This window comes from Rattus rattus, chromosome 5 (assembly GCF_011064425.1).
Source record: "Rattus rattus isolate New Zealand chromosome 5, Rrattus_CSIRO_v1, whole genome shotgun sequence".
NCBI lineage: Eukaryota > Metazoa > Chordata > Mammalia > Rodentia > Muridae > Rattus > Rattus rattus.
The window spans coordinates 137,368,717-137,386,931 of NC_046158.1; the positions used below are offsets into that span (position 1 = coordinate 137,368,717).

Here is an 18,215-nt window from a genome sequence, read left to right on the forward strand (position 1 = left end):
ACAAAGTGAATTAGTAAACACAGCAAAACAAAAACCTAAAAACTAATTTCCTTCATGTCTACAGACACCTAAGTCCTAAACTAAATAACAGGACATACACTTTAGCAGTACATAAAAAGTTACAGATTACAAGTGAAGTTACTTCAGAGACTCAAGGTTGGCTCCATATTTGAAAACCAGCCACTAGAATTACTGTTGAAAGGGTGAAGAGGCTAAGTTGCATGACCGTATCACCTCCATCTCCCAGACCTCTCAACTGTGACTTGTCCTGAGCCTCAGCCTCTCTCTGCACCTTTCCTCTTACGACTCTTACAAGTTCTGTAGCCCAGAACTTGCCCTTGAGCTCCAGACTGATAAATCCAGTTGCCTACGTACCTGAATAGATGGCCTTCTGTATCTGTGACCAGTTCAACCAAGCACAGACCAAAATTATTTGGTTAAAAAAAAACCAAAAAAACCCTGCGATTGTGCTGAATATATAGTCTGTTCTTTAGTGTTACTTATTTCTTAAAAAATAGTTGCAATGTTTACACATCATTTACATATGTAGTATATTATACTTTATGTAACCAAGACATAATGTGGCACCTGTGTGTGTGGTGGGTGCATGTGTCCTAGAACCAATACCCAAGACACTCAGCAGTGATTGGTGACTGTTCCTAGATAAGCATTTTCAATCAAACATGTCCACCCTGCCGTTTTCATTGCTCAAACCTGTCTATCTGTCTGTCTGTCCTCAGTAATCAGAAATTCCATTCTCCTAGTTGCTGAAGTCAGTATTCCTGGGGCCAACCCTGTCTTCTTTCATATCTAAACCCAGTCTATCAGCAAATCCTGTTATCTCTTCCTTTAGAGTATCTCCATATTCTGTCCTCTTCCTGCTTCCTACACTGGCACAATCCTGGTCTGTGTTATCCTTTTACCTGGGTTATTACAACAGCTGACAAACTGGTCTTCCTGTCCTTCTTGTACATAACAAGGCATGGTCCTGTCTTCTACATAACAGCCTTGCCTATGCAAGCAAAGGCTGCATGCAAATGCCACAACAGCACAGCGCAATAAGAATAAAGTGCTCCGCCTTCACTCGCTACTGCCCGTTCAGAGAACACTAAACTCTTACTTGTATCTATCCGTGCCCATGTGACACGGTCCCTCCATACTCTTCTGGCTTTATGTCTAACTACCCTTCTGATTTCTATCACTCTGGTAAAACCATCTTTTCAAGTCCTCAAAATTGCAAACAAAGGTTTGAAGTTGGTTTTCTCACTACCTGGAAAGACAGCGTATGGCAAGCAACCAAATGTTACTTTACCCTCTGGGAAGGGCATATAGCATATAGAACATACTCCTATGTGACCAACTTATATTTTCTCAAGCCCATGCATTCTCTACCTCCTTGGCTTCCTGGATTTTTATGCAAATCACCTTTTGATTCATTTTATACTTGCATGCCCATTTTTTCTCTTCTCTAGAAGGCAAGCTTCCAAGGACAGGGACAGCTTGTCTGTTTGCCCAGAACAGTGCTTCAGACACAGATGCTCAGAAATTATGAAGGAACCTTTGGGTAATACGTGAAGAATTTGGGATCAGGAGACCTTAACTGAATTCTAGTTTTGCCATTTCCTGGCTATGCCTGAGCAGCTCTGGATAGGTTACTCACTCCCAGTCATGTGTTCTCATTACCAAATGGTGCCCACCACTGGAATTTAGAAATAGTAACATGCTGGATACATAGACTCAGTCAGTACAAGGAAGGGTACTCAGAACATGACAGTTACTCAGTACTCAGCAACTGTTTAGATGGGTCTCAAAAGCCCTAGGCCCCCCAGACACACATACCCCCACACCTGTTTTTTTAAAGGCAGGGTCTTAAAAGCTGGTCTGGAATTTACTACACAGACCAGGCTGGCCTGGAACTCTCAGAAACCCACTGCCTCTGCCTCCCAAGAGTTAGAATTAAAGGTGTGCACCATCACACTTATATCATTACAAGGTGTTGACTTGTGCATTAATTCACTCAATCGGTTAGGAACTCAGCTTTGATCCCAGATGCTGGGAAACACTGAGATACAGTCTCTTCATTCAGATCTTAGCTAAGTGAGCTTGGGAACTCGGATGATCACCACACCTCTGTAACCTTCTGTTTCCTCGACTGTTAAAGCGTGAGAAAATAATACCTACTTCAAAGCTTTGAAAAGTGTCTAGCACACAGAAACGTTCTCACTAGACTATCTATGATCATGATGTGAAGGGTGAAGGGTCAAAGCACTTATATTAGGAATAGAGAAGTGAAGAAAACCAGGCATCAACTATAGGAATGTCTATAGGAGGGGCCCACATCTAAGAAGTTCAACAATGGTCAGGAAAGTTGTAGGTGTGTGTCTTGGGGGGTGAGCGCACAGAGAGATGTCAGGTGTCCCGCTCAACCACTTTCCAGCTTATTCTTTTGAGACTGAGTCTTTCACTGAACCTGGAGTTAAGCAGGCATCTAGCAAGCTCCAGCGATCTTCCTGTCTCAGTCCCAGAGTACTGAAGTTACAGACCAGGCCACCAACTTGGGCTATTTAATGATGGGAACTCAGATATCCTGATTCTTGCATAACAAGCACTATTACTCTTGAAGTCATTACACCCCTCAAAAAAGGGGGTTTTCAGTCGAGGCCAGTAGACGGCGCAGTTCCATCAGGTGAGAAAAGGGGCATCACTTCTGAAGACAGAACAGGAACCAAGCTGGGGGGGGCCTGCAAAGGGTTCGTGTCTTTAATAGAACTAGAGGAGCGCGGGAAGGGGGGGAGGGATCAAGCACGGAGGGAGGTGTGGCTTAAGCGAGCCAGCAGCGACGCAGCTCTTCCCACACCCAGGTCCCGCGCTTCCTGCCTCAGTGTCCCCTAAGGATTCGCTTCTGGACGCTCCAAAGCCGCTGAGCTCCCTCTCACTCCCGCCACTCTTACCTCGTCTTCCAGTCTTTCCCCCACTCTCCCGCCTCCAGCACCCTAGACGGAAATGACGAAAAAGTAGTGCGTCGCGCCGCGCCAGAAAGGTTCTGCGGGAGCGGGAAAAAGGGTTCCGGTGAGGCTCACTGCGCCGGCGCGCGGGCGCGAGTGGTTAAAGCGCTTTTCGGTGTTCGAGGACCTGGATTTGTTCTCTCGGCCTGTTCGGTTCGAAGTCCCCTCAACAAGGCCCAAGGAGACTGCTGCCTCCTAAGGGTCGTTTTCCTCCGGCTGCGAACCTCTCGGCGCCCGACTGTGGCCCTTGCCCTTTGACCCCGTGGCGGCGGGGTGAGAGGTCGGGTGGCCATCTTGTGGCGGCGGCGCGGGCGGCTGTTACTGCGGAGACCTGTCCCCTCCCCCCACCTGGTACCCCTAGCTGTCTGTCAGTCGGCGGAGAGCTGTGCAGCCTGTCAGCGGAGGCCTGGGCCGAGTGCGGTCGCTTTCCCCGACTCATCGGGCGGCCCAGGCCGTTCCTTACCACCGCCACCATGTCCTCCTTCTCAGAGTCGGCGCTGGAAAAGAAGCTCTCAGAGCTGAGCAACTCTCAGCAGAGTGTGCAGACCCTATCCCTGTGGCTCATCCACCACCGCAAGCACGCAGGACCCATCGTCTCCGTGTGGCACCGCGAGCTCCGCAAAGGTGATCACCCCCACCCCTGGGCTCTCCCATGGGTGTGCACTCTCATCCACTTTCCCACACCCCTCTAGTTTCTTAATTAAGCCTTGCTTTGCAGGCCTGGGTCTCTGATGGAGGTTCTGAGATTGGAAACTGTTATTTTATTTCTTGGAGAGGGAAACTGAGGCCCAGTAAGGCATGTGATATTCGTCTGAGGTTCCAAGGGTGCAAATGCCCAGACTTGAAGTTATTAAGCTGCTTTCCTCTTCAGGCTCCCCTTCACACTTTACGACAATTGTTTTTTGTTTTATTTTGTTTTAAATCGTGGCTGTGCTTGGAGCTGGGAGCCCAGTATTGGGCATTTGGAATAAGATCCAGCCGTCTCTGGCCAGACTGCCTACATTGAGACCTGGCCCAAACGTGTTCTAATTTCTTCATATCCCTGTGTATTCTAATCTGTAAAACTGACACAAACTTACCTGTCCTTACAAAGCCTTGACCCCATGTTAGTTACTATCCATAGACTTCAGAACAGGCCGGTAAATTGGGTAGCTTTCTGCACTTGCCACTAAATTCAGACTCTCAGAATCTGACATTCACAGAGCTCTACCTGTTTCTTGCCAGGCCCTGTGTTAGATGCAGGTTGTTTCTGGTCACTGTCTGGAAGTTAAGCTTGTCTTTGCCACTTATCCCAACAGCTTAACCTTTATGTCCTTTATGTTTCTTTATATAGAAAACGGAGAGGATGGTAGTTTATGTTACTATGGCTTTATCATGTGCCACTGTCTTTATGCAGGTTGCTTTTGTTTTTGCTTCAGTACAGAATCTTACTATTTAGCCTTTACTGGCCTGGAACTCCCTATGTAGACCAGGCTGGCCTCGAACTCAGACCTGCTTCTGCCTCCCAAATGCTGGGATTAGTAGCTTGTACCACTATACTGGGTGGTTCTTTTGTTGTTCTTTTTTGTTATTTTGTTTTGCTTTGTTTTGTTTTGTTTTTTAATTCTTGAGGCCTTTTGAAGTAGGAGTTTTACAGATGGGGAAAACACAGGGCTCAACAAAGCAGATTCTGGTAAGAAGCCAGGATGATCCAGTAAGCATTTTCGTGTGCTGTGGGCACAGTGCAGGTTTTCAGTAGAAGTGGTAAGTTAAGACTGTTGAATGCCCAGTGTACAGCTTGGTCTTTGCCTTCAGGTTGCTACATCCTGGTGTGGAGCAGCGGGTAGGTACAGTGCAAACTCACATTGTGCTGGGTTCCTTAGCAGAAGACTGAAGAGTCGAAGCTTAGTGGAAGTAACTTTATGAGTGTCTGTGCCCTCTGTTGTAGATGAGGAAACCGAGGAAACCGAAGTGGAGAATGGTTTAGTCAAAGTCTTCGAACTGAAGAGGATGCATGGCAGGCAGCAAACTCCAGGTTTATTCAGGAGACTGCACTCTAGGTTTCTTGCAGAGCCTCCCAGTTTTGGTTTGCTCTACTGACATAGGAATCCCTTCAGCCCTCTGGGGCAGCTAGGTAGAGCATAGCTGCAGCATGTGGAGACATGAGAAAACTATCGGTGACCTTCGTTGAATTCCCTTCGGCAGAGTCTCTTGATCATCTTGAAATTGTTAGCCCATCCCAGACTTCTTTTGTGAAGCCTTCCTTGTCAGTTCCTCACCTTACCCTATTTGAGTTCCTGAAAAATAGCCATTTAGAGAGGCTCCTTTATCGATAATCTTGTCTCATGGGCCTTACATAGCAAATAGGGTGGCGTTCTTATCCTCATTTCACAGTAGATAAAGATGCAGCAAGACCGGTGGCTTGTCCAGAGGTCTAAACTGGGACTTGGACCCAGGGAGGACTGATACCAGACTTAATGCTTTTTCAAGTTCCTGGTGCTTTAATGGTGTTAATTGGAGGCGTTTTCTTCCACTGTATTCTCTGCCATCCCATCCCACCGCTTGCCTTACCTCAGTGTAGTTACATCTCTCTAGGTTTGTTTTGCACTAGAATTGTATCAATCGTGAAGTAACAGTTAGTTTGGTAGCGTGGTTGTACCTCTGATGTTTTCAGGTTTGAGTAGAGGAAGGACCTTATTGGCACTGGTTTAACTATCTGTGGCAGTTGCTGTTCTGTGCCTCTGTTCTCCACAAGGCAGCTCATAGGTTATTTCTCCATTGGTGAAACAAACCAATTCAAGCCATATTAAATTGGGAAGCTGCTCTTGGGCGATTTGGTTTTGGACCTGGGACAAGGGACCGAGATGCATATTTTACATATCAAAGCAGACCTGGCCTCCAGATTCTCACAGCATCCCTTAGTCCCTACCTGGCATACCCTGCCCCCAACCCTGAACTTTCCAGCCCAGGGTCTGGTCTGCCCTTCCCCTAGAGGCTCTTCCCGATTAATCCAGACATTTTAGTTTCTTTCTCCTCTTCTCTCAGCTTGAGCACCCTTTCTCCACACCCCCTGCATCCATAGCGACTTCCACAGCCTTCCTTGGGGCCAGTGAATTTGTCCACTGGACAGCAGCTTTCCAATAAACCAGCCTTTAATATATTCTCATCTGGCTTAAACTGACTCATTTCACCAGCAGAGAAATAACCTGTCCTCAGTCACTATCTACATGTGGCTATTGGACATTTAAAATGATGCAAAGGAATAAATATAATTGAAGATCCAGTTTTATTATCTCAATTAAGTGGTGACTGGCCATCATGGCTGATGGCTACCAGATTGAATCTCGCAGAACTAGAGTTCTTACTCAAGCTCTGAGATGCGTATTCATTTCCTGTCCAGCTTCCCTTGTAAACTGATAGTACCCCTATATTAAAATAGAAAAGGGTTTTGTACTCTGACACTGAAACTGACTAGCCCCTTGCGATTTAGCTTACCCTGAGTTTTTAAAAATGGTCATTTGTGCCTATGAAGTTTTCCTTGTCTTAAACATTACCCCTGTCTTTGAGTTATCACTAACACTTACAAAAATTATTTCCTCTCATTTAGGAGTTGCTTCTTTTTTTAATGTGTTATTTTCTTTCCACTTTCTAGGAATAATTAATTAGTCCTTTTAGATTGTAAGTAGAACCTCTTTCCTTTATGGAATAGTTGGGTATTACAGTGCTATTAGCTGCTTGCTCTATCTATCTATCTATCTATCTATCTATCTATCTATCTATCTATCTATCTATCTTATTTTGAGACAGGGTCTTACTATGTAGCTCTGGCTGTCCTGGGACTTGCTACATTGACCATACTGGCTTCAAACTCCCAGAGGCCTACCTGTCTTTGCCTCCCAAATGCTAGGATTAAAGGTGTGTGTGGCTAAGATGAATTTTTTTAATGTTTGTTGTTACTGTGGCCACAATGTAGATAAATAGTTCCCTTTTCCAGAATACTTTGTAGTCTTTCTCTTCACATCAACATTTTTGATTAGCCAGTTTTTTAAACTTTACTCAGCCAGGAGTCCGGAAGATACATTTTGTCATATATCACCCAGAGTTGGAGTAGTGAGACCTGTGTACTGTATGTTGGCTGTGTCATAGTTTGTCTACACACAGGGTACTTAAATTTCTATTTTAGGGTGCCTAATATAATTTAGGCCAGAAGAAGGCATTGGATCACTTGGAACTGTAGTTAATAGGTAATTGTGAGCTGCCATGTAGGTGCTTGGAGCCACAGTTTGGTCCTCTGGAAAAAGAGCCAGTCTCCTCTTTTTCTGAGACAGAGTCTCACTATGTAGCCCTGGCTGGCTGGGAACTACAGCGAGAGAGAGAGAGAGAGAGAGAGAGAGAGAGAGAGAGAGAGAGAGAGAGAGAGAGGTCTTCCTCTGCCTCTCAAGTGCTGTGATCAAAGGCATATGTCAAGCCCAGCTGTAGGAGTGAGTTATTTTTTTAATCAAAATAATAGTGTGTTATTATTTCTTTAAAAATTCTGAGAGGAAAAGCTGTAGTAAACCTGATATGAGTGGCCACAGCATACATGCTAAGTTTTGGGTTATGTAATTAGGTGCCTATGAGAACTAAGACCTTTTAATATGTTTAAGTAGAGTACTATATTCCTCTTCTCTATTTTCATTCTTCATTTTATTTTAATTCACGTGACATTTTAATTGCATCATTTTAAAAATTAGTTCTTTGAGATTATAATATAATCGTGATTTTCCCCTTTTCTTTCCTCCCTTCAATCTTTCCCATATACCCCTTCTATCTCTTTCAAATTCATTCCCTCTTTTTTTTTATTAATTGTTGTTACATACCTGTATGTGTATACATATATATTTTTAAATATAACCTGAACAGTCTCTATAATGTTACTTGAATGTCTGTTTTCAGCTGAGCAGGCTGACCATTTGGTATTGGATGAACAATTGGTGTGTTCTTCCCTGGGGAAGACTGTTTCTCCCACTCATGGCATTCCTTAGTTGCCAGTAGTTCTTTGTGTAGGGTTGAGGACGGGTGGGCTTTCCTCTGTCTGGGTTAGCCTATCTATTTTGTCCTTAGTCAGCTCTACGTGTTGGTGAGACTGTGAGTGTAGCTTCCAGCTCTTAGAATCTTTCCACCCTTTCTCCTGATCCCTGAGCCTTGGGTGCAAGTGTTGTTTTGTAGATGTTGACACTGGACTCCACAACTACATTTGATTGGTTGTGGTTTTGTGTAATGTAATGGTCTCCATCTATTGCAAAAGAAAGGTTTTTTTTGTTGTTTTTTTTTTTTTTGAGGAGGGTGAGGACTACACTTGTCAGGCCCTGGAGAAGGATGTTCACCTATAGGAGTGTTCTTAACTGCTGAATCATCTCTCCAGTTTTTTGCTGTAATGCTGAATTTGTAACACTGTATCAACCATTGATACTTTTATCTTGACTTTTTTTTTTTTTTTTGAGACAGTCTTAATATGTTGCTCTGACTGCCTTAGAACTTGCTAGCACAATGTAGACTAGGCTAGCCTCAAACTCATAGATATCTACCTGCCGCTGCCTTCCCAGTGTTGGGATCAAAGGCATGCACCACCATACCTGGCATTGTCTTGCTTTTGAATAATCATTAAGTTTCTCACAATCAGGTTCTTACTGGATGGCTAATGAATGTAGTTCAGTATCTCCCTGTCTAAATACTCAGCCAGGCAGATTGAGACCTGGCTCAAAACAAAACAAAACAAAAAACTACAATATGCTTTAAAAACCCTGTTTTTAGTTTGGCTAAGTTTTTTGCCTGTTGTGCTTTTCAAAAGTTTTTTTTTTCTTTTTTCTTTTCTTTCTTTTTCTTTTTTTTTTTGAGAGCAGTGGAGCAAGAACTAGGTACACAGTTGTGTAAAATTGGCATAAATACTGCTAGAGTTTTCTATATAGCATTGAAGAAAACTTAATGTTTTGAAACATTTTATTATATTCATATTTATTTCTTTTAAAAGATAACCGGGACCAAAAAATGATAGTGATAGAACTTTAGGGCTGAGAACTTATGTGCATAGAAGCCAGAAAATTCAGTAATGTTCCCCCAAGCAACTGTAATTCAGATGTATTACACGAAGCTTTTATGGTTTAATATATGGTACCATATAGAGTAATAGAAAATAGTACATATTGTATGTGAAACAAAGAAGAATTATGGGTTTTGTAGGAGCTGTAATTTTGCATATTCTGATTTGAGTGTATATAAATTTTCAACAATAATACAGCATTTCTGCATGTTTGTGATTGAGATAAACATTCATTGGTGTATCTAGAGAATCTTCTGGACTGTAAGGCAGTGTCACTGGCTGACTATGGTTATTAGCATCTCAAAGAAAGATTCCCAGTTGAGAGCCTCATTTGCAAGATTATCCTTCAAAGTTGAATCCTAACTCCCGTGCTCACTCTAGAGTGTTCGGTGATGAAGATTGTGTTTGAAGATTGTGTTATGACTTCCTCATAGTACAGTAAATGTGCACCTGGCTTAGCATTTAGATTGACAGCTTATCTTTAAGACTTGCATTTTTAACTATCTTTATTTTTGATGCCAATTAGTTACCTTGGTTAAAGTAACACAGTAACTTTTTCTTCCAAAATTGTATTCCCACATGTGCAAGTTAGACTTGAAAGGACTCCTTTATTTCATTCCATTGTTTTATTCAGACACTTACTTGACTCTCTGAGGTACACTCACATTGGTGTGTGTCTGCATTTGCTTGCTGTATGCAGGTACATATGTGTGTGGAGTCCAGAAGTTGATGTTTAGTCCCTATCCACCTTATAAACCAGGGTAGGACCTCTCATGTAAACCTAGAGCTCACCAATGTAGGGGAGCTGGCTGCCAGCTTGCTCCAGGGAGCCACCTCCACCTTGCACTTTACTTGGGTGCTAGGGACACAGATTTCAGTCTTCATGTTTGTGTGACAAGTACCTGCCTGCTAAGCCGTCTTCTCACACCTACTGCTCTTTAGGACTATCCTAACAATCACTCATTAGAATTTTCTGCTGTAAGTTAAATTGTTCTTTCTTCTCTTTTTTTCCCCAGCCAAATCAAATAGAAAGCTTACTTTTCTCTACTTAGCAAATGATGTCATCCAAAACAGTAAAAGGAAAGGACCTGAGTTCACGAGAGAATTTGAATCTGTCCTTGTGGATGCTTTTTCTCATGTTGCCAGGTATGTTTTCTATTGGGGGCTTTTACATTTCCATCTTTTTGTTATGTTGCTCTTGTGATATCCTTTGCAAATGGACAACGTTGTACTCTGCAGAGTGCTGTGAAGACCAAATTATGCTTTTATGCTTTTCTAGGCTCTTAACTATCATGTCAGATGTGTAAACATTTTGAAACACTAAAGAGATTTATTCTGGTACCAGAAACACGTCTTTTTCCTCTGAATTCACCCACTGGATTTCTTTCTCGAGGATATCTTCTGTGGCTGAGTTGTCTCATTAGTTCCTGATCAAAACCCAGAGCGAGTAGTGCGCAGGAGCGCTTTAGTGATGTGTCTTCAATGGCAGAAATTGGTTCCTGAGACTTTTTATTTCCCCCTCAACTTCTAGTTTGCTAAAAATAGTAGTCATTACTACCACTACAAAAATAGTCATATAACGTGTGGAAAAGTAGATGTTTGAGCTGCATTGTTGTAAATCTGCACCTCAAGCTGCAGAGTGCTGCATCTTGGAGCACACAGGCAGCTGGGTAGAAAGCTCACGCCTGCTACACTTCCATATCACTCAGGCTTGTTTGCCCATCTTGTCGTAGGTGAGTTAGGTTCCGGGAGAAGTTAGTGGGCTTTTTGTTTGTTGGTTTTGTTCTTTGTTTTTTGTTTGTTTGTTCGTTTTTGTTTTGGGTCTTTTTTTTTTTTTGACTGTTATGCTCATAAGTATGCACAAAAATACACAGATCTTTGCAAAAGAAACCATGAAACGTGAAAATGAGACTGTGCATTAAACAAAAAAATGTTCGAGAGTCTAAGAAGGTATGCGTGGAAAGGTAGGCCTTCTGTAGGATTTGAAGTCAGTATTCCTCGAAGGATTTGAAATGTTTAAAGGAGTAAAATTAGTAGTCCAAAATGTTAAAAACACATTGAGCTTCTGAAGCTGGAGGTTTTTGCTTGTACCTGTGGTGCTGGCTTCTGATGAACATGGGCACTGAAGTAGCAGAACGTATTAGTAACTTGAAGAAAATTACTGAATCTCCAAACAGTGGTAAGCTGAGAGCAGCTGTCTGAAATTGGAGTCTGGGATTTGTTGTTTCAATAAGGCTTAGCCGTGTGCCTTAGACACTGCTCTGTCTCATGCGCCATGTGAGTAGCCTTGGATGTGTAAGTTACGTTATTAAGCCTAAGCTTCCCATCTAGTTAAAAGGCAGGGAGTTTTCCTCATTAGTTTTCATGTCCTACACTGCAGGCAGGGAAAGCATGCCTTTTTCTAGCTCTTAGGCCATGCACATGTAGTGCTCACATGCAGCCTCCAGGTCAAGGAGTGCACTCAGATAGTCTCTCACAGGGTGTTCCAAGGTGTAGTAGCACTGCAGACTCTTCTGGTACTGAGCAGGGCTTAGTAAAGATTCTTTGATTCAATTAGGATAATTGTGACTAACAGGAAAAAGATCTGACTTAAGGGTACTACCCCGCACTTTAGGGATATTAAACTGACACTTTTATAATCTTCACTGTTCTAAATTAGAAAAGGATAAGTAGAAAGGACTCGAAGGTGGATACCAAGGTTCAGAGGGCTCGCCTAGCATGTGGGCACGTCTTAAAACTATACAGAAGCCAGGCATAGTAACACACTCCTGTAATTCCAGCACTCAGGCCAGCCCAGGCTACGTAGTAAAACCTTATCACAAAGAAAACAAAGAAATGTAAACAGGAGACGTTGGGGGAACATCTGGGTACACTGTACCTGGCGTTTCCCATCTCCTGTGTCCCAGTCTGTTTGAGGTCTACCTTGGAGGCTTTGTTTCTAGGTTTCTTCCCTTTACCCTGTCATTAGAACAGAAAGTACAATAGCTACTTTAATACTATTGTACCTCATCAACCAAAAGTAATTTAGTAAGTGTTCTTGGTGTGCTTTTGCTGTGACCAGATGGTGAACAAAGGTAGCTGACCCATTAATTCTCGAATTGATTATATATATATATATATATATATATATATATATATATATATATATATATAAATTTTTTTTTTTTTTTTTTCCCGGAGCTGAGGACCTAACCCAGGGCCTTACCACTGAGCTAAATCCCCAACCCCTGATTATCAATATTTTTATGATGCTTCTCTACTTTCATCCCCAAGCCAAAAAACCAAAGCTTTGGATTCAGAGAAAGCACAGTGTTCATCGGGCACATTTGATTTAAGTAGTGGTTTAAATAACTAGACTATGAATGTACCATCCTTACGAGTACCTTGTTTTCTTTAAAGTTTGAAGGTAGTTACATAGTCATTATTCAACATGTGTTTGTCCTATGCCACACACTAATCCGGAGCTTGGGAACAGCAAGGAAGAAGGCAGATAAGAACGGTGAAGTGAACAAGACACTTTTGAATGATATGGCACAGTTAAGAAGAATAGTATCCTAGGATGAGCTCCTCCAGGCATCGTGAGTAAGGAGGTGACATTCGAGAACCGAAGGTAGAAATGATCAGGACATCTTAAAAGGAGCCGGATGAAATGGATATGGGAAACATAGTGAGCTGCAGCCCCAGATGAGATCAGAGAGAGGCAGAAGGGAGCCGTTCCATATTCCCTGGACTCTATTCTGACAGGATGCCAGTCAAGAACTGTAAGCCAGGGGTTGAAAAGAGTCCTATAGACAATATAAAAAGCCCAGGTAAAATCAGAGAAAACACAACAGAAAACAGAACCTAACCACATAACTCAGATTTTCCCCTCAATCCATTTGCTAACTGTGCTACCATTGATGGTTCATGAAAACTTTAACTATTCGTAAAGTCATGAGTAGGCACTTTTGGTAAAATTACCTAAAAAAGTGAGCTGCATTATCTCTTTTTAGTCAACAATTCTAACGTATGATAAGGCGATAAGCATTATCTTTTTATTATATTGTAGAGAAAGTTTTTATTTTTATTTGTTTTGTTTGTTTGTGGTTTATGGAGATAGAGTTTCTCTGTATAGCCCTGGCTGTTCTGGAACTCTGTAGACAGGCTGGCCTGGAACTCAGAGATCTGCCTGCTTTTGCCTCCCAAGTACTGGGTCTAAAGGTGTGCACTACCACCGCCTAGCAAATTATTATTCTTTAAAGGCTTCTATTAGGTTGAAGAGATGACTCAGTGGGTAAAGGTCAGACTAGCTGAATCAGCAATCTCAGGGTACAATCGAAAGACCCTGTCTCAGTATGTAAGGTGGAGAACAACACACACGCACATGCACAGGCACATGCACACGCACACGCACAGGCACATGCACACGCACACGCACACTCACACTCACACTCGCAAACCATATATATGAAAGGCTCGTGTAGAGAATGGGTTGTGAAAGGCAGGGAAGCCTACGTTCAGAAGAAGTGTTGCTGTTGTGTTGGCTAAGATGAGATCGGTTAAAACATTGCCATGAGAAGGCTCTCTCCATTTATTGAATGCTTATTTTTGTAGTCGGGGTCTTCTCCCTTGTAAAATGTCCATGATTTCTTGAAATGAAATGGGAGCTGGTATTGAGGGAAGAGAGAAAATTTTGGTATAACTGATGGCTGATCTCAATTGAAGACTAGGGAAAAGATTTGATGGAGAAAATGATTTTCGTTTTGTTTTAGCTATGTTTGAGGTGGTTGGTTAGATGTTCCAAGGGGTAATTATGGATGGACACGTGGGTAAACTAGTTTAAAGTTCACAGAAGCTTTCATTTTTCTTACTTTATGTATATGGGCATTATGTCTGCATGTGTGCCTATTATGACCACATGTGTGCCCAGTACCTACAGAGACCACATAGGGAGGGCGTCAGGTTTCCTGGACTAGAGTTCCAGGCAGTTGTGAATACTGTGGGTCCTGGGGATCAAACCTGGGTCCTCTGAAGCAGCGGCAAGGGCTGTAATTGCTGAGCCATTCCCAGGACTCCGCCCCCCTTAATTTCTTCTAAAAAAGTTTAAAATTTCATTTGTGTGTATACACACTCATGTGCATGTACATGTGCTACAGCAAACACACAGATCTGAGGACAGTTTCCAGAAGTCAGTTCACTCCTTCCACCATGTGGGCCCCAGGTTTTAAACTCAGGTTGTCAGGCTTGGTGGCCTTAATTTCTGATTCTAGACTTAATTTCTTGAGCGGTAAACCAGGAGTCGTTGCCAAATACATAATAATTCCTTGTTTGGGGGTCTTCATACTTCTCCCAGTGGGTAACTTCCTAGGAGGACTCACGGCTGTTAGGATTTACTGCACCCAAGGATACAGAAAAATCAGCAAAGGGGAAAGGTGCATGGGTAAAAACTGTGACAGGAGCTGAGAAGAGACTCGCACCCAGAGCCTTCTCTGAGATTTGTGGAAGGCACTTCCGCCTCTATTCCTGCAGAGTAAGTAGGCATTCACTTGGAGCCATGTTGTTCACACAAGTGAGACACCCAGATCATTAGGGAATGAAGCAGTATCTTGAACCTACTCCCACTCTCACCCCATCTCCAGGTTCGCTCCTGTCTTAGCTTTCTGTCACTGTGAAAGAACAGAAATGCCAAAGAGACACAGGGGATTAAGGATCTGTCTGGGCTGCAGGGTGTGAAGGTTCATGCTGCCAGCTGCCCTTCTTTAGGGCTGCAGGGGGGCGGAGCATCCCAGCAGGGAGTGTGATGGAGCCCTCTTGATGACTTAATAGTAAATATTTTTGCAATACTTTTTCATTTAGGCGGTTCTCGTATTCACATATTTATTTATTTTTTGTTTTGGAGACAGGTTTTTATGTAGCCCAGGCTGGCCTTAAAAGAATTTGTGTGGCCGGGAATGACTTTGAATGGATTCTCCAGCCCTCCCCAGCCCTTGAGTCCTGGGATTACAGGCATGTAGCACCATGCCCAGTTTATGCAGTTCTGGGGATCACACTCAGGGCTTTGTACATGCTAGGCAAGCACTCTGCCAAGTGATCTACATTCCCCGCCTTAAGAACTCTCAAGGTAGAATGAAGTCCATGTAACCTCAAAAGGTAGTGACCCTTCTTTTGTCAAACTGCTTTTCTGCTCTAGCCACATCTCATTTTAGGTGCCAAAGTGACTTCTACTTCACCGCAGTGCCTTCCTTCAAAACTGGTTAGTTTAGTTAATTTGTGACTTGAATTACTTTGATATGGAAAAGTTGGAAGTCAAGTATATTTATATAAAATTTTTAAAAATTTATTTCAAAAAAATTGATTTAGCCGATAGGGTATTTGTAGGGGGAAAGCAAGCTCCTTCTGTCGGGAAGTTGCATTCAGATGGGAAGAGTGATAAGTGTTCCGTGCAGCAAGTTGAGGGAGGCGTCGTGTGAAACGAAATGAAGGCAGAGCAAGAAGTGCAGGGACTGTGGGTCTGCTGCTGGAGAGAGGGCAGGACAGGGCCACCTGAGGCATAGCTGACTTCAGGCTCTAGGCCTGGCCACCAGAGTGGATGGGTGAGGTCAGCCTGGAGGGCTTTGTAAGGACTTTGTCTGTTCTGAGAAGAGTGGAAAGAAACACGAGATGCCTTCCCACAGCAGCTAGAATTACATTATTCAAACTGGAGAGTAGGCTGTAGGAGGGCAAGGCTGGAAGCTGGGGGAGCAGTAATGAGGCTAGCGGAGAAGCCAGTGGAAACGGCTGCCCCTTGAGCCAGGTTGTCGGCAGAGGAGAGGGTGAGAGTAACTCCTTTCTGCACACACTGTGAAGAGATAGAGTGTCTTAGCATAAGCCCCAGAGTGCTTGCTTATAGCTGAGCTCTTTAAGATATAGCAGAAGGTTTCCTGTTTCCCTAGGACTTACCGCTGAGTTGAAAAAAATTAACTTATGCATTTCCTGGCTTAGTACTTTGATCTCAGTTTGGTGGACTTGCTACTTGTAATTTATAAGTAGGACACTTGACCAGACCAGGCTGGGTATTAGCATAAGTGTCACAGAAGTGTTGTCAGTGCTGAGGGTGGGTAGAGTGCCTGTCTGTCAATTTGGTATTCTTGGTGTTGTTAGTAAAGATATTTGACTTCAACTCTAAAATGTGGAGGTCTTTTCCCTTTCCATTTTTGGCATAGTCTTATATATCTGAGCCTGGCCTCAACTCACTGAAGCTGAGGATACAAGACCTTGAATTTCTGATACTCTTACTTTCACTTCCCCAGTGTTTCGGGTCCAGTGTTGGGGATTGAACCCAGAGCTAGGGCAAGTATTTTGCCAACTGAGCTATAGCTTAGGTCTCTCTTTTTTTAAGAGTTACGTTTCAATTATTTAATTTATTTGGGAAGAGGAATGGCCTATTTTAGAGGTCATTGAAAAACTTGTAGGAATTGGTTCTCTTCTTTTACCATGTGGTCCAGGTATGAAAATCAGGTTGTCAGTCTTGGAGGCCGGCTTATTTACTAGCTGAGCCATCTTGCGAGCCTCAAGGTGTCCCTCCTTAAGGTGCTCAGTGTTAAGATGTTGGCTGTTATACGGCCTTACTAAACAGACAGTGCCTGGGAGCACAGGTGGCAGGGCCTCTCTTCAGAAGTCTTGTCCTGCAGGTCTGCTGCCGCCTCAGGTGTTATATACCAGAAAAAGATTACCTGACTTTTTCTTTCAGATAAAAATTACAAAGGGCTGCATTATTTCCAGAGATTTCCAGGATTATCCATTAGATACATGGGTGTTAACAGAGAACTCAGACTAAGTTCAGTGTTAAAGTCATTGTGAAGTTGTTATGGTTGGGACGCTTTTGGCACATACGTATTGTATGCACATATTTGTGCATGTAGAAGTGTGGAATGTTACTGTAGTGCATTTAAACACTTGTGCTTTTAAAATCTTAAGGTTTGGCTAATTTAAACTTCCAGTATATGTCTAGGATTGTATTTAAATTGATGCCTTCTAAAAAGCCAAGTTGTCAAAATCAATATGGTCAATTTTGTTTTGTTTTGTTTTGTTTTCTGTCCGTTAAAACCAGTCATAGCGGCTTTTCCCTGTTCCTACCACCCTGCAAAGGAGAAAAAGACTCTTTGGTTCATTGGATGCCTCTTCCTGGCTCACCCCCGGAGGAGTGTAGTTTCTCTCAGGACTGAGCATCCAAGAAGCACAGGATGTACCACATTGTTGTTTTAAGTGTGAAAATCATTTTGACAGTTGTTGTTTTTAAGTAAATCTGTCTTAATTAAAAACAAAAAAAATTAAGCTTATATTTATCTATATCTTTTCATCTTTTCTGGGCAGAGAGGCAGACGAAGGCTGTAAAAAACCTTTAGAAAGATTGCTGAACATCTGGCAAGAACGAAGTGTGTATGGCGGCGAGTTCATACAGCAGCTGAAGCTGTCTATGGAGGACTCCAAGAGCCCTCCCCCCAAAGGTAGAAACATCACCACATGTTTACAGCTCTTGGTCTTTGCTACTCCCAGCCCCACGTGAAAAGCTGCAGTGGGGGCTGCTGTGGCTGCTGTGATCCACCAGCCGCTTTATGACTTCAGAGGGATGCTCCTGAGCGATGGTGAGAACTTATGCAGTGTTGGAAGCGCCCAGGCCTGGGTCTTTTGCTCATGATGCCATGCTCGCACTCCTCACTTTCTGTGTATTTTTCATGGCCCTCCTTGCTCTTTCAGCAACTGTCCTTGTGCAGGGAAAGGAATAACCAAGTCCTTTAGAATTGTGGTTGACTAAAGAGTACCTCGTCCGGGCTCTGAAATTGACCACAGCAGGGCCTTGGATAAGTCCCTTGCTCTTTTAGAACTCAGCTTTATTAATAATAAATCTGGTTTTATATACTTTGATGACTATTAGATTTTTGTCTATATTGATTTTCATCTTTACTGAACTCAGGGTATCTTTGTGAAGTACATATGTAAATTTTAAAGTTTATGTTACTTATTTCTTTAAAGGGTAAGTTCAAATGTTTGGTTTTTCAGTCTCTGGTTAGCCCTGGGTTACTTCTAGCTGACATGACATGCTTCTAAACTGTCACCCTGTTCGGACTCTGTCTCTACTTACTGCTAGGGAGCGAGTCTGAGTACTGAGTACTAACCATCTTGAGATGCCTTTC

At 42.9% G+C, this 18,215-nt stretch overlaps 2 protein-coding genes across 3 annotated transcripts in view; one reads left to right on the top strand and one right to left on the bottom strand.

Moving 5' to 3' along the window:
• Positions 1-3,055, bottom strand: part of Tti1 (TELO2 interacting protein 1) — a 48,146-nt gene extending 45,091 nt beyond the window's left edge. The window contains exon 1 of the mRNA XM_032904640.1: positions 2,952-3,055. The gene's annotated coding sequence lies outside the window, so the exon portion shown is untranslated. The remainder of the gene's footprint in view (positions 1-2,951) is intronic.
• Positions 3,056-3,094: 39 nt separating this feature from the next.
• The window catches only part of Rprd1b (regulation of nuclear pre-mRNA domain containing 1B), a 45,852-nt gene continuing 30,731 nt past the window's right edge, over positions 3,095-18,215 (top strand). The window contains exons 1-3 of one of the 2 annotated variants that reach the window (XM_032904643.1): positions 3,095-3,629; positions 10,080-10,209; positions 17,395-17,528. In XM_032904643.1, coding sequence (XP_032760534.1) covers positions 3,479-3,629; positions 10,080-10,209; positions 17,395-17,528 — 415 coding nt within the window. In that variant the 5' untranslated portion in view covers positions 3,095-3,478. The remainder of the gene's footprint in view (positions 3,630-10,079; positions 10,210-17,394; positions 17,529-18,215) is intronic. The other variant, XM_032904642.1, reaches the window with a different exon arrangement.